The sequence below is a fragment of the Neopelma chrysocephalum genome, unplaced genomic scaffold, assembly GCF_003984885.1.
Source record: "Neopelma chrysocephalum unplaced genomic scaffold, ASM398488v2 Primary Assembly neopelma1_25, whole genome shotgun sequence".
In the NCBI taxonomy this organism is placed as follows: domain Eukaryota; kingdom Metazoa; phylum Chordata; class Aves; order Passeriformes; family Pipridae; genus Neopelma; species Neopelma chrysocephalum.
The window spans coordinates 12,510,875-12,525,971 of NW_020897694.1; the positions used below are offsets into that span (position 1 = coordinate 12,510,875).

A 15,097-nucleotide genomic window follows, 5' to 3' on the forward strand; every position below is an offset into this window, starting at 1 on the left:
ATATTAGACCATGTCTGTATATCGTATAAATAGTTAGGAAGTCAAGTATGTATTTCAAATACTGAATAATACCCAGTCCATTGAATGGATACATTATCACTTGTATTTTGAGCAGGTCAGAAAAAAAGGTAGCACTGACATTTGTCTGAAGTCTTGTGATTTTAAAAATATGATCTTTCAGTCCAATTCATGACTGAAAATGTATTTTACATTTTAGGTTCCTTATTGGTTCGAAGACTGATGCTGAAAGGTAATTTAATATAGTATGTACAGCCATTTGGTTTCATGCCAAATAATGAATTGTGTTCCTTTTAGCCATTATGACTGCTAATGTTATGATTATGGAAACAGATGCAGAACAGATGAGGAGAAATAAGAGGAATTAATCATCATAACAAGAAGTAGAATATAGTGTGTAGTTTCTGTATTTAAGGAGCAAGAAAGAATAGAGGAAATCAAATATGTGAGTACAGTTTGTTGTGCTACCTGAACTCTGAGAGCACTTCGCAGGAATTCCATCCTGACATTTTGTTTAGTAAATTACCAGTCGTGGAAATGGTACATTTCAACTTGTCATTTGAAATGTAATCTAGGACTTAAGATTTATACAACTTACTTTTGTGTGTTGTGCATTACTTGATTCAGCTTTCCTAGAGAAGAAAGTAATTAAAGAGTTTTTCAGTATATTTTAGTCATAGAATGAGTAAGAGTAGCAATTCAGGGATAACAGGCAGGAAAATAAGTGTTTTTTCAAATGTTTGTCTGCATGCATCACATTAGATACCTGTGCATATGAACACAGAACCTTTAAAAATCAACCTCTGTCAAAGCCAATTGTGTTTTTATACTTCCAGAGGATACCTCGAGCTGATGTACATGCCATAGCTCTTGTCCCTATCTTATGTGCCTGGCAGGAAAATGAGTATTTGAGTTGATCAAAAATCAGTAATCATGTTCTTTTTTTAAATAGGTAATTTTGATCAAGAAACCCTTTGCTTATATTCTCTCCTGCATATTTTGTGCTGATACTTTTGCTGTTTGTTCTGTAAGCGGAATTGGGGGATTGGCTGGCTGAAAACTAAAACAATAATACAGGGGCCTAGTCGTAACTGGGATTGGTTTCCTGATCCTTCTTGTCACTTGGTTGCACAAGTCCTTCTGTCAGAATAGCAATTGGGTTTCAGGGACTAGGACAAGATGTAACAATATAAGAGGTCAGGACCACCTTTTTGAGTACATGGCATTTTACTGCTCTTAATTCCACTGTAATTTTAAATCAGTCTGAAATCTAATTGCTGAAAAAAGTACACTGCACCCTCTGTCGTATATCTCAGGGCCCTTGCTTAGGTCTGCATTAGTCAAGTAACAGCACATTACAGAATCAGTGCTATACCAAAATAAAGTGTAGTTCATCACGTTTAGGTGAAAGGTAATAAAAATATTCCATCACTTTTTCATTGAGATTCAGTCTGTAAGTGACAACAGCACTTCAGCTTAATTTTTCAAGTCAGCAAGGTCACTTTGTATATTCTGCTCATGTTTGTGAAACAGTTTTCCCTCATCTTAGTTGTCCAGATTAGTAGAGATGTAGTATTTCATTTGACAGAACAGTATTTTAAATTTGTTTGCCTGATACTATTGGTGCTTTATCAAATGTCTGTCATGATGCTCAAAGAGGAGTGATGTTCATCCCTTGCATTTAGACTCCTCATCTGACATAGACCTCAAGTTAAAGGAGGGGTTGACTGTTCCACAGGGAGCATAAGCAGAAGAGACACCTTTATAAAACATTCTGGGCCTGTGTGAAGGGAATGGGATCCCCATTGACTGACATCCCAAAGACCTGCAGTTGCTTTCAGGAAGGGAACTGCTCTATCTGCTATTTTCCATATTCCTCCAAAAGAGTGTTTCTTACACTGTATTTTGCATTAGAAAAAAAAAGACTGGGATTAAAAGTTAAAATGGAATAAACTTAAGAGCCCAGGAACATAATGTAGAAAGATACATAAAGATATAAATATTTTTCATATATGTGCATATCTATTTTACATAGAGATATGCTTACATAATATATAAAATATACAACCATAACATATGCAATTATGTGTTTTTATATATGTATCTACTTTAAAAGTTAAAAGTTGTTAATCTTTTTATGTCTTCATTGTTTGTTTCAGGGTGGTGAACCAGTATCAGGAGTTAGTACAAAGTGAAGCTAAATGTCCTGTGAAAATATTTCATAATTCAAGTGGATCAGTCAATCTTAGTCATCTTTCTCCAGGGAAGGAAATGGAAGTGAGTTTATTAAGCCACACATTTTTTATTTGCCCTCGATTATTGAATTGTTAGAATTTCAGAGATTTCTTTGTTTGTTTCAAAGAATATTTTGAGTTGGAAGGGACCCACAAGGATCATCAGCTGTTAGGTGAGTGGCCCATATGGGGATCAAACCCGTGACGTTGGCATTATTAGCATGTCCTCTGACCAACTGAGCTAATCTCAGGGTTCCCTTTGCTGTCGACATTTAAAAATAAAATAACCTAAAAATGTCATCCTGAACGAATTTTTAAATGTGTTGTGGTCACGATCATTCATTGGAAAAGTTAAAGGAAAGCATTTTTGTTTTCAGTGTTCAAATGCTGCCTTCTAGATGTTTCGGGGGTTTTTTGGCTGTGTATAGTGTAGTCAGCTCCAAGGTTTTGTTTTAGCATTTTCCCCTGTTCAGATGAACCTTTCATAGAGCAGTATAGTAAAATGCAGCTACGTGTTTTATTTTGCAGGTCAGTAAACACAGAAGGAAATGGAGTAGCTAAACTTCTTTTACCTGTAGAAATTAAAATTATTTTCTCTTTACTTTGAAGAGGAAAACGTAAAACAAAACAAGAAAAAAACAAAAAACCCTAAAACAAAAACTAGTAAACAAATAACCCCCCAAGAACTTTAAAATATGTATATTTGCATGCACACACATTTCTACCTTTCCAGTATAAATTCTTGCATTCCCAAATTTTCCTGCCTGTTGGCAGTGCCTTGTTTTACATTCTGCTTCTGGCTTTGTTGGTCAGATTCAGTACTTCAGCAGTGAGCTGTATTTAGGCTCCAAGTAGTAAATGATATTTGTATCTGTTGGGCTATTTCCTTAGTGACATCCTCCCCTAAACACCTAGTTTTAAACTCCAACAACATTGCTGTGAAAGAGGTAGTTCTTGGTGTCAGCCACACCAGCAGCATTCCAAGGCCAGCAGCTGCAGAAAGGGATATGAATGTTTATGTGTATACACATACAGACATGTACATGCACACGTATATATGCATTGAAATCATATAATAACTTGGGGTGGGAGGGTACTTGCAGAAGTCATCTTGTCTGCCTGTGCAAGCCCCCACCAAAGTCTGGACCAAAGTTGCTCAGGTTTACTGTATTTAGTGATCTTGTCACCTTTGAAATGGGGCATTAGTCTTTATTTTCAAAACCAAGAAAGCAGATTTTAGTAGAAGAGAAAGGTAGTCCTCAAAATTTTCCTCATAAGATTCTTTTTTATAAGCAAGTAATTAGAAACACATAGAGGGACTTTCTCATTACTGAGAATCAGTGGAAGCTAAGCTTACCAGAAAGGGTGATTCTGCACAGTGCAGAATGATCTGATTTCTTAACCCATGCACATCTAATTTAGGCTCCAGCATTGAAATATTCCCTTCACCATGTCAACAGCCTCATTTTCTAGTTTCAGCAGTTTGTTTAGACATTACTTTCATTTATGGAAAAATACACATAGGTAAAAATTTTATAGGTAAAAATTTATAGGTAAAAATACATAGACTATAAATAACTGTAAATACGTTTCATTCTTGAGTCTTTTGACAGTGTCAGCTATTGGAATTATGGATTTTGGTCTGTTGTGAGTGATTGCAAACTACAGACTCAAGTAGCTGAAGTTAATTTATGTTCAGATAGCCTGATAAGTAGATTTTAAGAACAAATAAAAAGGGAACATCTTCCCTCCAAAAACATTAATGAAGTTTTGATCCCACTGAAGCCAGTGGGGAAATGCGTCTTGATTTCTGTGCATTCGGGATTTTGCTGAATGTATTTAAAATCCTACTCCTAGAATCAGGAATTCTGATCCCTTTCTTTAAATCTGTCTTGGTTGGAAATGGCAGGTATATACAGAGAGAATGAATGAAATTATGCAATTTTTCAAGTAAAACCAAAGTGTTCTTTTACTTCAAGTCCATTTGTCACTCTTGCATTTGTGAAAATTACTAAGAAAGATTTCAGACTTACGGAGAAAAGTGAAACTCTTTAATTACTTTAATTTGCTCAGTTTAAATTTTTGCCAGTACTTTCATGCTGCTTCTTGATGGTAAACACTTTAGATAAAGGGAGTTGGTCGTAGGTTATGTTTTTTTGAATAAATACATAAAAATCTGGAATGTATGATGGGAATTTTGTCATAGTTTTGAGGCGTCTTAATACACATTAACCGAATTGTCTTTTCTGCCAAATGTGTGGAAGCTCACATCATTGCTGTGGTAGTGTTAATTTCTCTTTCCTCCCAGCAGCCAGAAAGCATATCAGGTTCTGTTCAGTCTTCAGTGCTGGGGAAAGGTGTAAAACACCGACCTCCTCCTATCAAATTACCTTCAAGTTCAGGAAGTAGTTCTTCAGGTAATTATTTATTGACTCAAGCCTCTCCTTTTTACATGTTCTGCCTGTTGTAAAATTACAGGATATCCCTTTAGTAAAGATTTAATAAAAAAATACCAGTGTCTCATCTGTGAGAAGAGCATAATTTTTTTGATTTCTGATTATATTCGTTACAAAATTGTACCCTAACAAATATTTGAGTTAATCTGTACTCACAGAACAATATATTTTAATTATGCTTTTTCAGGTAATATTTTCAGTTCACAACAGTCAAGTGGCCATCTAAAATCCCCAACTCCTCCTCCTCCTTCTAAGCCTCCTGGTCTTTCTCGGAAACAATCTATGGATCTTAATCAAGTTAGCATGCTCTCTCCAGCTGCCATGTCTCCTGCGAGCTCTTCACAAAGTGAGTCACGACCTAAATTCTCCATTAAATCTTAGGCTTTTGCATAAATGCTTCCTGAGAGAAACTTCTTAACCTGTGGAATGATGAAACTTAAGTGTACAGTGTACCCTAAATTGTATAAGTTGTGCAGCTTTAGGCAGGTCTCTTGTTCACTGTATGTAATTTCTGTTTATTGTAACTGTGTTTGTTTTCTGTATATATCTGTATGCACCCTCTGTGTATACGTTTTAATACATTTTATGCAATTAGTGTGATCTCCTCATATATGAAAGGCTGGTAGATGATGTGATGAGATAAAATTCCAAAGTGTAGATTTTTTTTCCTCCAGTGTAAAAACAGTATGTTAGATCAGTTTGCCTTTACATAATTTAAGCATCTAGTTTATTAAATGTCATAGGAGCTGGTGCAGTTGTGTATCTATGTATGTATATAATCTGATCAGTCCCAAGGTGATAATACAATAAACGATAAGATGATTTTTAAAAACACTCCTACACTGTTTTACAAATCATTGCTGATTACAAGTGTGGTGGTGATGCTGATGATAATAGCACCATATCCTGAGGTGTTAAAATGCAAATTTCAATCAAAAGTGATGTCCCAGTTTTAGTATTTTCATTAACATTGTCAGGTTCATTGTAATCATAGCTATAGATCATAAAAAACTTTTAAAATACATATGCGTCTTGAGCCATTTCATGAACAGATTTATACAAAGAGGAAACCATATCTGCAGTTTCTCAGTTTTCTTATGAGTAATTGTACACTGCACGCTTCAGTATCCTGCACAGTATTATAACATGCTTTTTGCATTAAATAATTTAAAAACTGGGTAGCTCAAAAGGTGTAACTTTTGTTTTGCACAAAGGAAAAAAAAAGAAAACTTATAAAAGTTTTCTTCTAACGTATTGACTCTGGTTTTATGTTAGTGCTATGAATTGTGTAAATCTGCTGCACACAGTTGTTACGTTAAGGCTCTGGTCACCATTCACATTTATTTCCTTTCTTTCTGCAGGACATGAAAGCTAAAAAAAAACAGAAAACAAAAAAAACCAGCTCAAGCTTTTGGGGGGTTATGTTTTTATAATGATAAACTTTGGCTACTGCATCCACAAGAAATACAGCTGTACATGCTACATTTAAGCAGCAGGAATTACACAGTAGCTTTTAAAGATGCAGTTTTATCCTCTGGTTCTTAAATAATTGCTTTTTAGTTGATCCAGATTTGGCAAATGGCAGTTTAACTATCTGATGAAATTTAGATCAGCCACATGATGATGGAAATAGTACATGTTCTTTGTTGGCTCGGTTGTTTTCCATATGTTTTTAACACTATGCTATTGTGCAGACAGTGCATATATAATATTTATTTAACAGTCTAGGACAAAAACATTAATTAGGTTAAAGTGGCACTAAGAACTTGTTGTAAGTATTCCTGAATGGAGTTATGACTTAATGTACGATAAATTTTGGAAGCCTTAAAGGAGGATACAAATCAGTGTACGCCATAAGGAATGAAGCATGGAGAATGGGTTTTCTTTGTGATTATACTGCATCCTTAACAATGAGTGCGTGATGCAACACTCGTGCCGTGTAGAACACTTGCAGTCTAAAAAACAGAACAAATTGTCAGTGCTAAGTAAGATTCCATTAACCATATTATACAAAAAGGATTGGCCTTTTATAACAAACTAGCACTTTTTATTTTTCTCAATGAGCAGGGTCTGGAACTCCTAAACCATCTACTCCTACTCCAACCAACACCCCTTCATCGGCCCCACACCCTCCTGATGCTCAGAGCTCAACTCCTATTACCCCTTCTGCCACCCCTACTCCCCAAGATTCAGGCTTCACCCCTCAGCCCACTTTGTTAACCCCGTTTGCTCAGCAGCAAATGTCTCTGAGCCAGGCACTGCCTGTAATGACCATTCCTCTTTCCACCATGGTAACATCCATTACTACAGGAACAACCTCCACCCAGGTCATGGCAAACCCTGCAGGACTTAACTTCATCAATGTAGTGGGCTCTGTGTGGTAAGTCTTTTATGATGATGGTTTCTTAATTTGCCGTGGGTTGGTTGGTGGGAGGGGGAGAGTGGTCCAGGACTGTCCACCATCCATTAGGGTAGATATATTTCAGGATCTGCAATACAAGAAGTTCACTCACTTTTTTTAATTATATAGTGAAGAGCCACTAGAAACTATTTTTATTTCTCAAATGGAAGGCACCTACTATTGGAATATTGAAAAGGTCTATTAAGAAAGACCTTTATTACGTTAATCTTTTTGGAGTCATATTTCTTAAGGCTTAATCTCGGTTGATTTCTGAGGTTTTGCCTCTTAAAGTTTGAAAGCTTTTATTCATCAGAGAGGAGGTAGAATACCATATGCAGACCAATTTAAATGAAAAACAGAAACAGATTTGTTTTGATCAATTTAAACAAACATTGAGGTTAAACATTCTTCAGGCCTTAAAACTCACTTTGTGGTTTAAAGAAAATAATAAATGCAGTAAAGAATAATTTATGTGGTATAACATGAACTGCTTTTTAGACTAAATGAAATTCTGCAATTAAGATAGTCAGTGTAAGACACATAGTGTGCTCCAGTGCAAGTATCAGACACTTGAATTATTCATCTAAGGTGTTTAGCAGTTGATCACTGTTGATAAATTGGGGATATTTTCTGTAGGACAAAAAGAAAATGCAGACCTGTTCCTTTTAGGGTAGTACAGCCATTTTGAAGACTGTTGATCTTTTAGTATTTCTAGAATAAAAGAACCGCTTGTGGTTTACTCTCCTTAGCTGATACCATAGAATTAAAAAACCTGTATATGCTGAGAATATGGAACAGATATGTTATACTCTAGGCAAAACAATTTTTTTTTATGCTGCATTGATGCTTTATCCATAGTCCCATTTACAACAAACAATTGATTTACTTGCCATGAGACAGAGGGAAAAAATGTAGTTACTCAGATTCACTTGTGCCACTTGGGTTTGATGTGTTGTCTTTCCTCTTCTACAGTGGAGCACAGTCACTGATGAGTGGTTCAAACCCTATGCTGGGGTGCAACCCTGGTGCCATAGCCCCTGCAGGTATAAATCTGAGTGGCATTTTACCGTCAGGAGGTCTGGTACCAAGTGCGCTGCCCGCTGCAATGCAGTCTGCCTCTCAAGCAGGTCAGTGTGACTCAGTTGAAAAGCCACCCTTCAGACAGGGACAATGTGGGAACATTTTATGAGAAAAATGGACGAAAGTGGCCATTGTGGGAATAGATTGTGGATTTGATGGCTGGAGCTCAGGAATAACGTATGTGTTTTTGCATTCAAAGTATAGACTATGTTGCAGATTGTTTGGAGTTGATTTTTGGTAAGCTAGACTGGGGATACACACTCAAAACCTGGATTGTTCAGTATGCTCAGTAGGAAATTTGAGAGAAACTCCAAATTCAAATGCAACTTTGATAATGATGACTGCCAGAAAAAGGGCATGACTGTACTTAGAAAGAGGCTTCACTTTTTAAATGTGCGAGACATTTTATTCTGTCCCTGGTACTATTTCTTCTAGTACAACAATTAAGTAATTCCTTATTGCCTTCAAATGTGACTGTATAAATATTAAAAGCCCAATTTAAATTCTCAGTTTATTTTTTCTGAACATATAATAAAGAAAAAAACCCTAATGTTTGATTGTGGAATGAGAATGATAGGAGACTTCAAGATATTCATCCCTTATGATAACACAGTCAAATCTGTCTAAACCATACGGAACCAATGTTTATCTAAATTGTCTTTAAATACCATCACTAAAGAAGATTCCAGTCTTCCTCGGTAGCTGTTTGGAGTAGTTTATTATCCGTGTAAATTGTTTCCTTTTAATTACAGTGCATCTCCTTAATTGCAAGTTATTTTTTTTCTCCTATACCTTTCAGGCATGTAATATGGTCGTTCACCCTTTCTCTTTACCTTCTAAATATCAAACATGCTGTCATGTCCCACATTTGTCTTCTCTTTCTGATAGGTCGTATTTTTCAAACCTTTCATAATCCTGTCACTCTCTTCTAGACTGTCCAATTTGCTTACATCCTTCTTAAAATGTGATAACCAAAACTGGACACAAGCCTGAGCTTGGCTGATTTACCACTGTGGAGCACAGCAGAATAAATGCATCTCATCTCTTTCACAACATTCCTGTTAACATTTCCCCAAATGAGGTCTGCCTATTTTTATCTGTATTTTTTGCAACAGCATTACATTAACATAAGAATGACTTTACTGGTTTAGGCCAAAAATCCATCCAGTTTATATTCTGTCTCTGGCAGTTGCCATTAGAGGATACTGAAGAAAGAGTTTAAGATGAGGCAAAAGTGTGAACTAAAACATCCCTTCTCTACAACTGTACCTCTTCTGGCAATCTACAGCTTTGAGACTTTTGAAGCTGAAGAATATCCACATGGATCTTTGTGCTTAATATCCCATGCTAGATTTCTGGTCTGTGGATTTATCTAATTGCTTTTTGAACCCATTTATATTTCTGGAACCTACAGCACCTTGTGACAGTGAATTTTATAAATGTAAACTCTCTGAAGAGGTTCTTTTCTTTTGTGTGCTCTGTAGTTTGTGATATGGATGATTTGGATATGTTTGTGACTTATTGTAACTTCTCATGTCCTTTCTTGCTGTATAGACACAAAGCTAGTTAGAAGTTTGTACTTGTTCATTTGTCTTTTTTAAATTCACTGTTATTGAATTTTGGACCATTTGTTCAATTCACTAGGATCACTTTTAGTCTAACTCTGTCCTTTCAAGCACTACCAACCTTTACCACTTTGGTGTCACAGATTTTTCCATGCTGTGCTGTCGCCCTCACAACAGATGGGAGTAGTGAACTGAGCTGAGTCTGTGTGAGACCTCCAGGGGTTCTGCTTGATAGCTGCTGGCTTACTGGAGAGCTGCTCAGATTTTGTGTGGGATTGTTTTCTGTTAAAGATTGATAAACTGAGAGTGTCTTACTTCATTGAGACCATGGAGTTTTTTGCATTAACTGTACAAACAGTAAAAGGTTTTAAAGGCAGAATAAGAATCACTGAAGAGTAACTGCTAGTGTTCTCCATTCACCTTTGTGTAAATGCATTAGCAAGTTATAGGTTACAAGGTGCAGTGTTTAGTAGCAATACAGCTCTCTTGTACTTTGAGTCTGAATAACTATGAATTTTACATTATGGAAAATGCAGCATTGTATTAAGTATAAAATTTACAGTTGCCAGTTTTCCAACTTCTAAATGTTTAGAAATAGTCCCAGTGGAAAGGTGTATTGCAATTCACAAATATAACTGAGTAAAGACTCCCTACTAATGAAAAGATGTTCTCTTTAACAGGCAGCCCCTTTGGTTTGAAAAATACATCAAATCTTCGGCCCTTAAATCTTCTACAGGTAATTGATATACTTGGACACAATAAGAATGATAATTTCTTATCTTTCTATAGAGACCTGTTTACTGCACTGCCCCATACAGATCTTTGGAGCCAGTTGGTCAGACCATTTACTGTAAATTTTAATTGCATATTTAAAATGCTTAGAATAAGTGAAAAAGCTACATCCATAGAGATACCAGGTGGAAATTATATTCCTAGCTCAGAACAAAGCAGTTAATTTTCAGTAACAATCTAAAAATGCTGACATTTGGATTCAAAAGATTAATGCTAAAATACAATCTTCTATTTTCAGGATTTGCCTAAACTCTTATTGCAAATCATTCTCTATACTGAAATTATGATTATACTGTATGAAACAGTACAGTAGAATCACTCAGGGGTTACACATAGAATGCCTAAAAGCTGAGCTAAGCATGCCCAGATAAGTACCGTAATAGGTTTGAAGAGCTTCTGGTAGTGGAAATAGAAGCTCATGTAAGATAGGGAGTTTAGAATGTCTGTAAATGCTTTCTTTCCACTAAGCATACATACAAATACAAACATGAGCAGAATATTGCTTATTATGTCAGAGTTGCATTTAAAAGCAGAACAGGGACTGTTTGTGGAACTGGCTGGAGTTCCTGAATCTTGAAGTCAGCTGCCAGTTACAGGTGCAGAATTGGAGCTACAGTGATCCATGTGTGTTGCACCATGCTTCAAAAAATTATTACCAGTGAAAGAACAGCTGTAGCTTTGCCACTTCCTTCTTCCACTCCTGTACATACTCCAGAAACATGGAAAAGGGAAGCACAGGAGGCAATTATGCCAGAGTAGAGCTCTTGTATAGATCTAAATGCTTGTATTTTTGTTTTTCCACATTGAAGTACATCCTTTCAAGCTAGCTCTGCCACCCGTATACACCAAGAATATTTGGCTGAAATCAGAGCAATTAAAGCTGGGGTAAGGGAGAGGACTCAAGGCCATCTCACTATCTATTAAAATCCAGTGGAATGTTCTGAAAGTGGAAACAATATGCAGGGCTTTTGAAGGCTAACATTTACATTTTCAGTATCAGTACAATACTGTTTTAATTAGAATAATTAAAATATATTTTTCTGTGACATATCTCACTATAATTTCATGCAGGTTCGTTTTCAGAACATAAGACTTTTTCACAAACAGCAGCAATTGTAAACTTATTGATTTTAAAGGAATTAAAAAACAAAACAAAAACCAAACCTCTAGGGAGTATGTCATTATCAATATTATGTTCATCCTAGAACAGTGGGAAACTCAGCAGTTTGAATTATGCCTTTTGTTTTTAATCTTCAGCAGCTTCCAGGTGGTTCACTTATTTTTAACCCACTCCAGCAGCAGCTATCACAGTTTTCTCCACAGCAACAATCTCAGCAGCCCACAACCTGTAGTCCTCAGCAACAGGGAGAACAGGTCTGTGCTAACAGCCCTCAGTCTGGGGTGCATGTATGAAACTGTTTCTCCTATTCTCCCCATCTTCACAAGTAAATGAGCCTTTACCCAACAGATCTGTAGCAGAGGGGGAGGAAAGTCTTCCTCCTAAATCTTCTCAAAGATTATTGCAGAGTTAGCTAAAACTTCCTACTTACACCGCTGTGAGTTGGCTTACGATCCTCACTGCTGTAGTTCAACAGAATTTTCTTTGCACCAAAGGAAGTATCAGTTGGCTTTAATGCTGTAATCTTAAGGCATTTGCTCTGCTGTTGCTTGTAATTGGTGTTAAAGGCTTTAAGCATTGAAAACGTCTTAAGTCTTGTTCTCGAGACCTGTTATCAAAATGACAAATTTTGAGTGGTTAGTTCTACCTGCACTAAAAAATCATTACCAACACTGATGCAGCAATTTGGGAAAACTAGCTGCTCTGCTTTTGTGTTTGTCTTCCCAGACATGCAAGACTTCTGCTTACCAAATAGTCTCTACTGGATACTGAAGTTTGTCATAATAATTTCACTTGTGCTCCTGTAGACTGTTCATAAACAAGATGCCTGTCTCAGATGTTTTATGGTGTATACTGCTTAGTGGAAACAAACTAAGCCCAAAAAGACCAACAATTTTCTTGGCTACCAACAGAATATATGTATTCTCATGTCATTCTTAGGGTTTTCCCCACATGATGGGTTTTCCCCACATGACTCTGTAAGTCTTAGTCATCACCGAGGTGATGATGTCTTCTTAATGTGCAATCTTTTGGTCTGGTTTACTTAGATCTTAGTGGCATTATATCATATGTTTATGCTAAAGAAGCATCACAAATCCTGCAATGCACCAGCTCTTTATCTGACTGATAAGCCATGCAGCTTGCTTGGATTGTGAATATAATGCTTTATTTCCCTATGTTATAAATCGATGCATAATTTAAGTTTTCTAGAAGAGGTCATTATTCAGCACCCTTTGACTTCAGGAGATACTGTCAGACTCCACTTACTCCATTTGAGTGATTACTTGAGAACTACTCTGTTCTGAAAATATAATTTTAAAAGCAGGGTTTGTATTTTTTATGAAATTAAGGAGTGTGTGGCACAATATGAGCATGGGAAAGTAAAGTGTCAGCCTTTGCACACTTTGATTAGGACCTTTGCACATGGATGGTTTCAGGGTCACCTGAAGACTCTGGGGCTGGGAGTAGGACAGGAAATAGTCATAAGATTACAACCATAAAGTGCAGTCTCTGCTAGACTGCAGGGAAGGAAGTTGACAATTACATGGGACTTCTGCAGGGTAACAGGTGCAGTACCATTTCTGCCAAAACAAAGCTTTTTTGGGGCAATCAGCATCTGTTCTACTTGTAGTGACTGTGTTATAGCCTCCATCTACATGCACTGGATGACATAGCATTAAATGTTTTTAAATGGCAGTTCAAAAGTTTGCCTTCACACTGGCTTTGTTTGCTTATTCATTGATACCAAAGTTTGGTAATAAGGATCAAGCTTTTCATTTTTGCTAGGGGTCTGACCAAGGTCCATCCAATCAAGATCAGGCATTATCTGCCCAACAAGCTGCTGTAATTAACCTGACTGGAGTAGGGAATTTTATGCAACCTCAAGCCACAGGTATGTGCTTGCTGAGCCTCCTTTTGTAGTTAAATGTGTATATTGATAAATTCACACTGAAATGAAGTTTGGTCTTCAAGAAGTCATATGTTAGATCAGAACAATTTATTGATTATCAGCATGTGAATTACACAAGAAATACTGGACTTTTAACGCATGCACTTCTCTATTTTATTCAGCAGTTAAGTGCAGTCAATTGATTGTATCACATGAAAATAAGCTACACTTATTACAAAAAGAAAATGCAGGGAACTTCCATGCCAGACTTCATTGAGGAATAATTCTTTAACTCTGTGCTTAACATCCAGTGTGAGAAACCTCTTTGTGCCTCCACAAGCACTTCATAATCTAACTATGTTCTAACAGAGTATGTATAGCATGTATACCTTATTCTGCACTGTTTCCAGTTTGACTCTGAAACTAATTCTATTGATCCCCCTTTCCTGTATTCCTATGTTACACTGTATTCCTATGTCTTCCTTCCCCAACCCTGACAAACTCAACCTGACCTCTTTGACCTGCCTGCTTTCCCGTTCTCCTTTCTCAGTGTTGTCTCAGCTTGGCTCTGCCGTGAACAGACCTGGGCAAAGCCTTCCTCAGCAGAGACTCCAGCTCTCTTCTGCCTTGCAACAGCAACAACAAGCCTTGCAGCAGCAGCAGCAACAGATACAAGTAATCCAGCAACTTCACTCTGTGTTAAAAAAACAAACAAACCAACAAAAAACCAAACAAACCAACAAAAAACCTAAAAATACAATTCTTGGCTCCAAAATCAAAAATCTTGCCCTTTTGACTTCTTTAACTAATGTCACTATGGTCTCACAAATTACAAAAAACAAACAAACAAACATGAATTTGGCAAACCATCATGCAAGATTTATAATCTGTGGTTATCTCAGCTTGGAGCACTGAATTTATTTTTATTCATTTAAGCCATCCACCTTCCTGATACGAAAACATTCAAGGGGTGCTTGTGGCACTATCTAAATCAGCTCTGCCAGGTGCCAATAGATTTTAAAATGGCATGAATGTAAGCACCTGCAAGTTCAAATGCAGCACTGCTACAATCAGCACATGGAAGCAACAGCTCTATGAAGCATTCCTTTTACCATTCTGTCATCCAGATGCTTTATGAAAATATTTTAATATTCTTTCAGCACACAGTCCCCTCTTTGTAACATATACAGAAAATACATATGATGCCTACACTGAGAAGGTATTATGTTAAAAACGTACTATGTGACCCAAATATTCAAGAAGTTGCTGAGTTACTGAAGTTACTGCAATGGAGAGAAAGGGCAAAGAAACAAAGCTGGGCACATACACATATAAAATTATAGCTGTGCCCTCAGCAGGCTTCTGTGCCACTGGTGCTGCTTGACTGTACCCATTGCCCCAGTCCATGGTGTGTTCCTTTCGTCAACCTGGTGCTTATTTTTCTACCTTTCCCCCTCCCCCCCACCTTCCTCTCATTCTTCCTGACGTGAAAGCTTTATAGTCAACACTAACAAGCTTTTTCTCCCCCTTCTCCTTCATGGCA

The 15,097-nt window shown here is 36.8% G+C and overlaps 1 protein-coding gene across 14 annotated transcripts in view; it reads left to right on the forward strand.

The window, feature by feature from the left end:
• Window positions 1-15,097, forward strand: part of LOC113963442 (transcription factor SPT20 homolog) — a 33,695-nt gene that overhangs the window by 18,074 nt on the left and 524 nt on the right. For 3 of the 14 annotated variants that reach the window (XM_027674491.1, XM_027674490.1, XM_027674492.1), the window contains exons 15-23: window positions 218-250; window positions 2,178-2,295; window positions 4,561-4,669; window positions 4,896-5,054; window positions 6,776-7,088; window positions 8,082-8,236; window positions 10,435-10,490; window positions 13,452-13,557; window positions 14,105-14,984. In XM_027674491.1, coding sequence (XP_027530292.1) covers window positions 218-250; window positions 2,178-2,295; window positions 4,561-4,669; window positions 4,896-5,054; window positions 6,776-7,088; window positions 8,082-8,236; window positions 10,435-10,490; window positions 13,452-13,557; window positions 14,105-14,469 — 1,414 coding nt within the window. In that variant the 3' untranslated portion in view covers window positions 14,470-14,984. Of the gene's footprint in view, window positions 1-217; window positions 251-2,177; window positions 2,296-4,560; window positions 4,670-4,895; window positions 5,055-6,775; window positions 7,089-8,081; window positions 8,237-9,121; window positions 9,419-10,434; window positions 10,491-11,806; window positions 11,921-13,451; window positions 13,558-13,739; window positions 14,985-15,097 lie in introns of those variants that run through there. The other 11 variants (XM_027674493.1, XM_027674494.1, XM_027674498.1 and 8 more) reach the window with 9 other exon arrangements.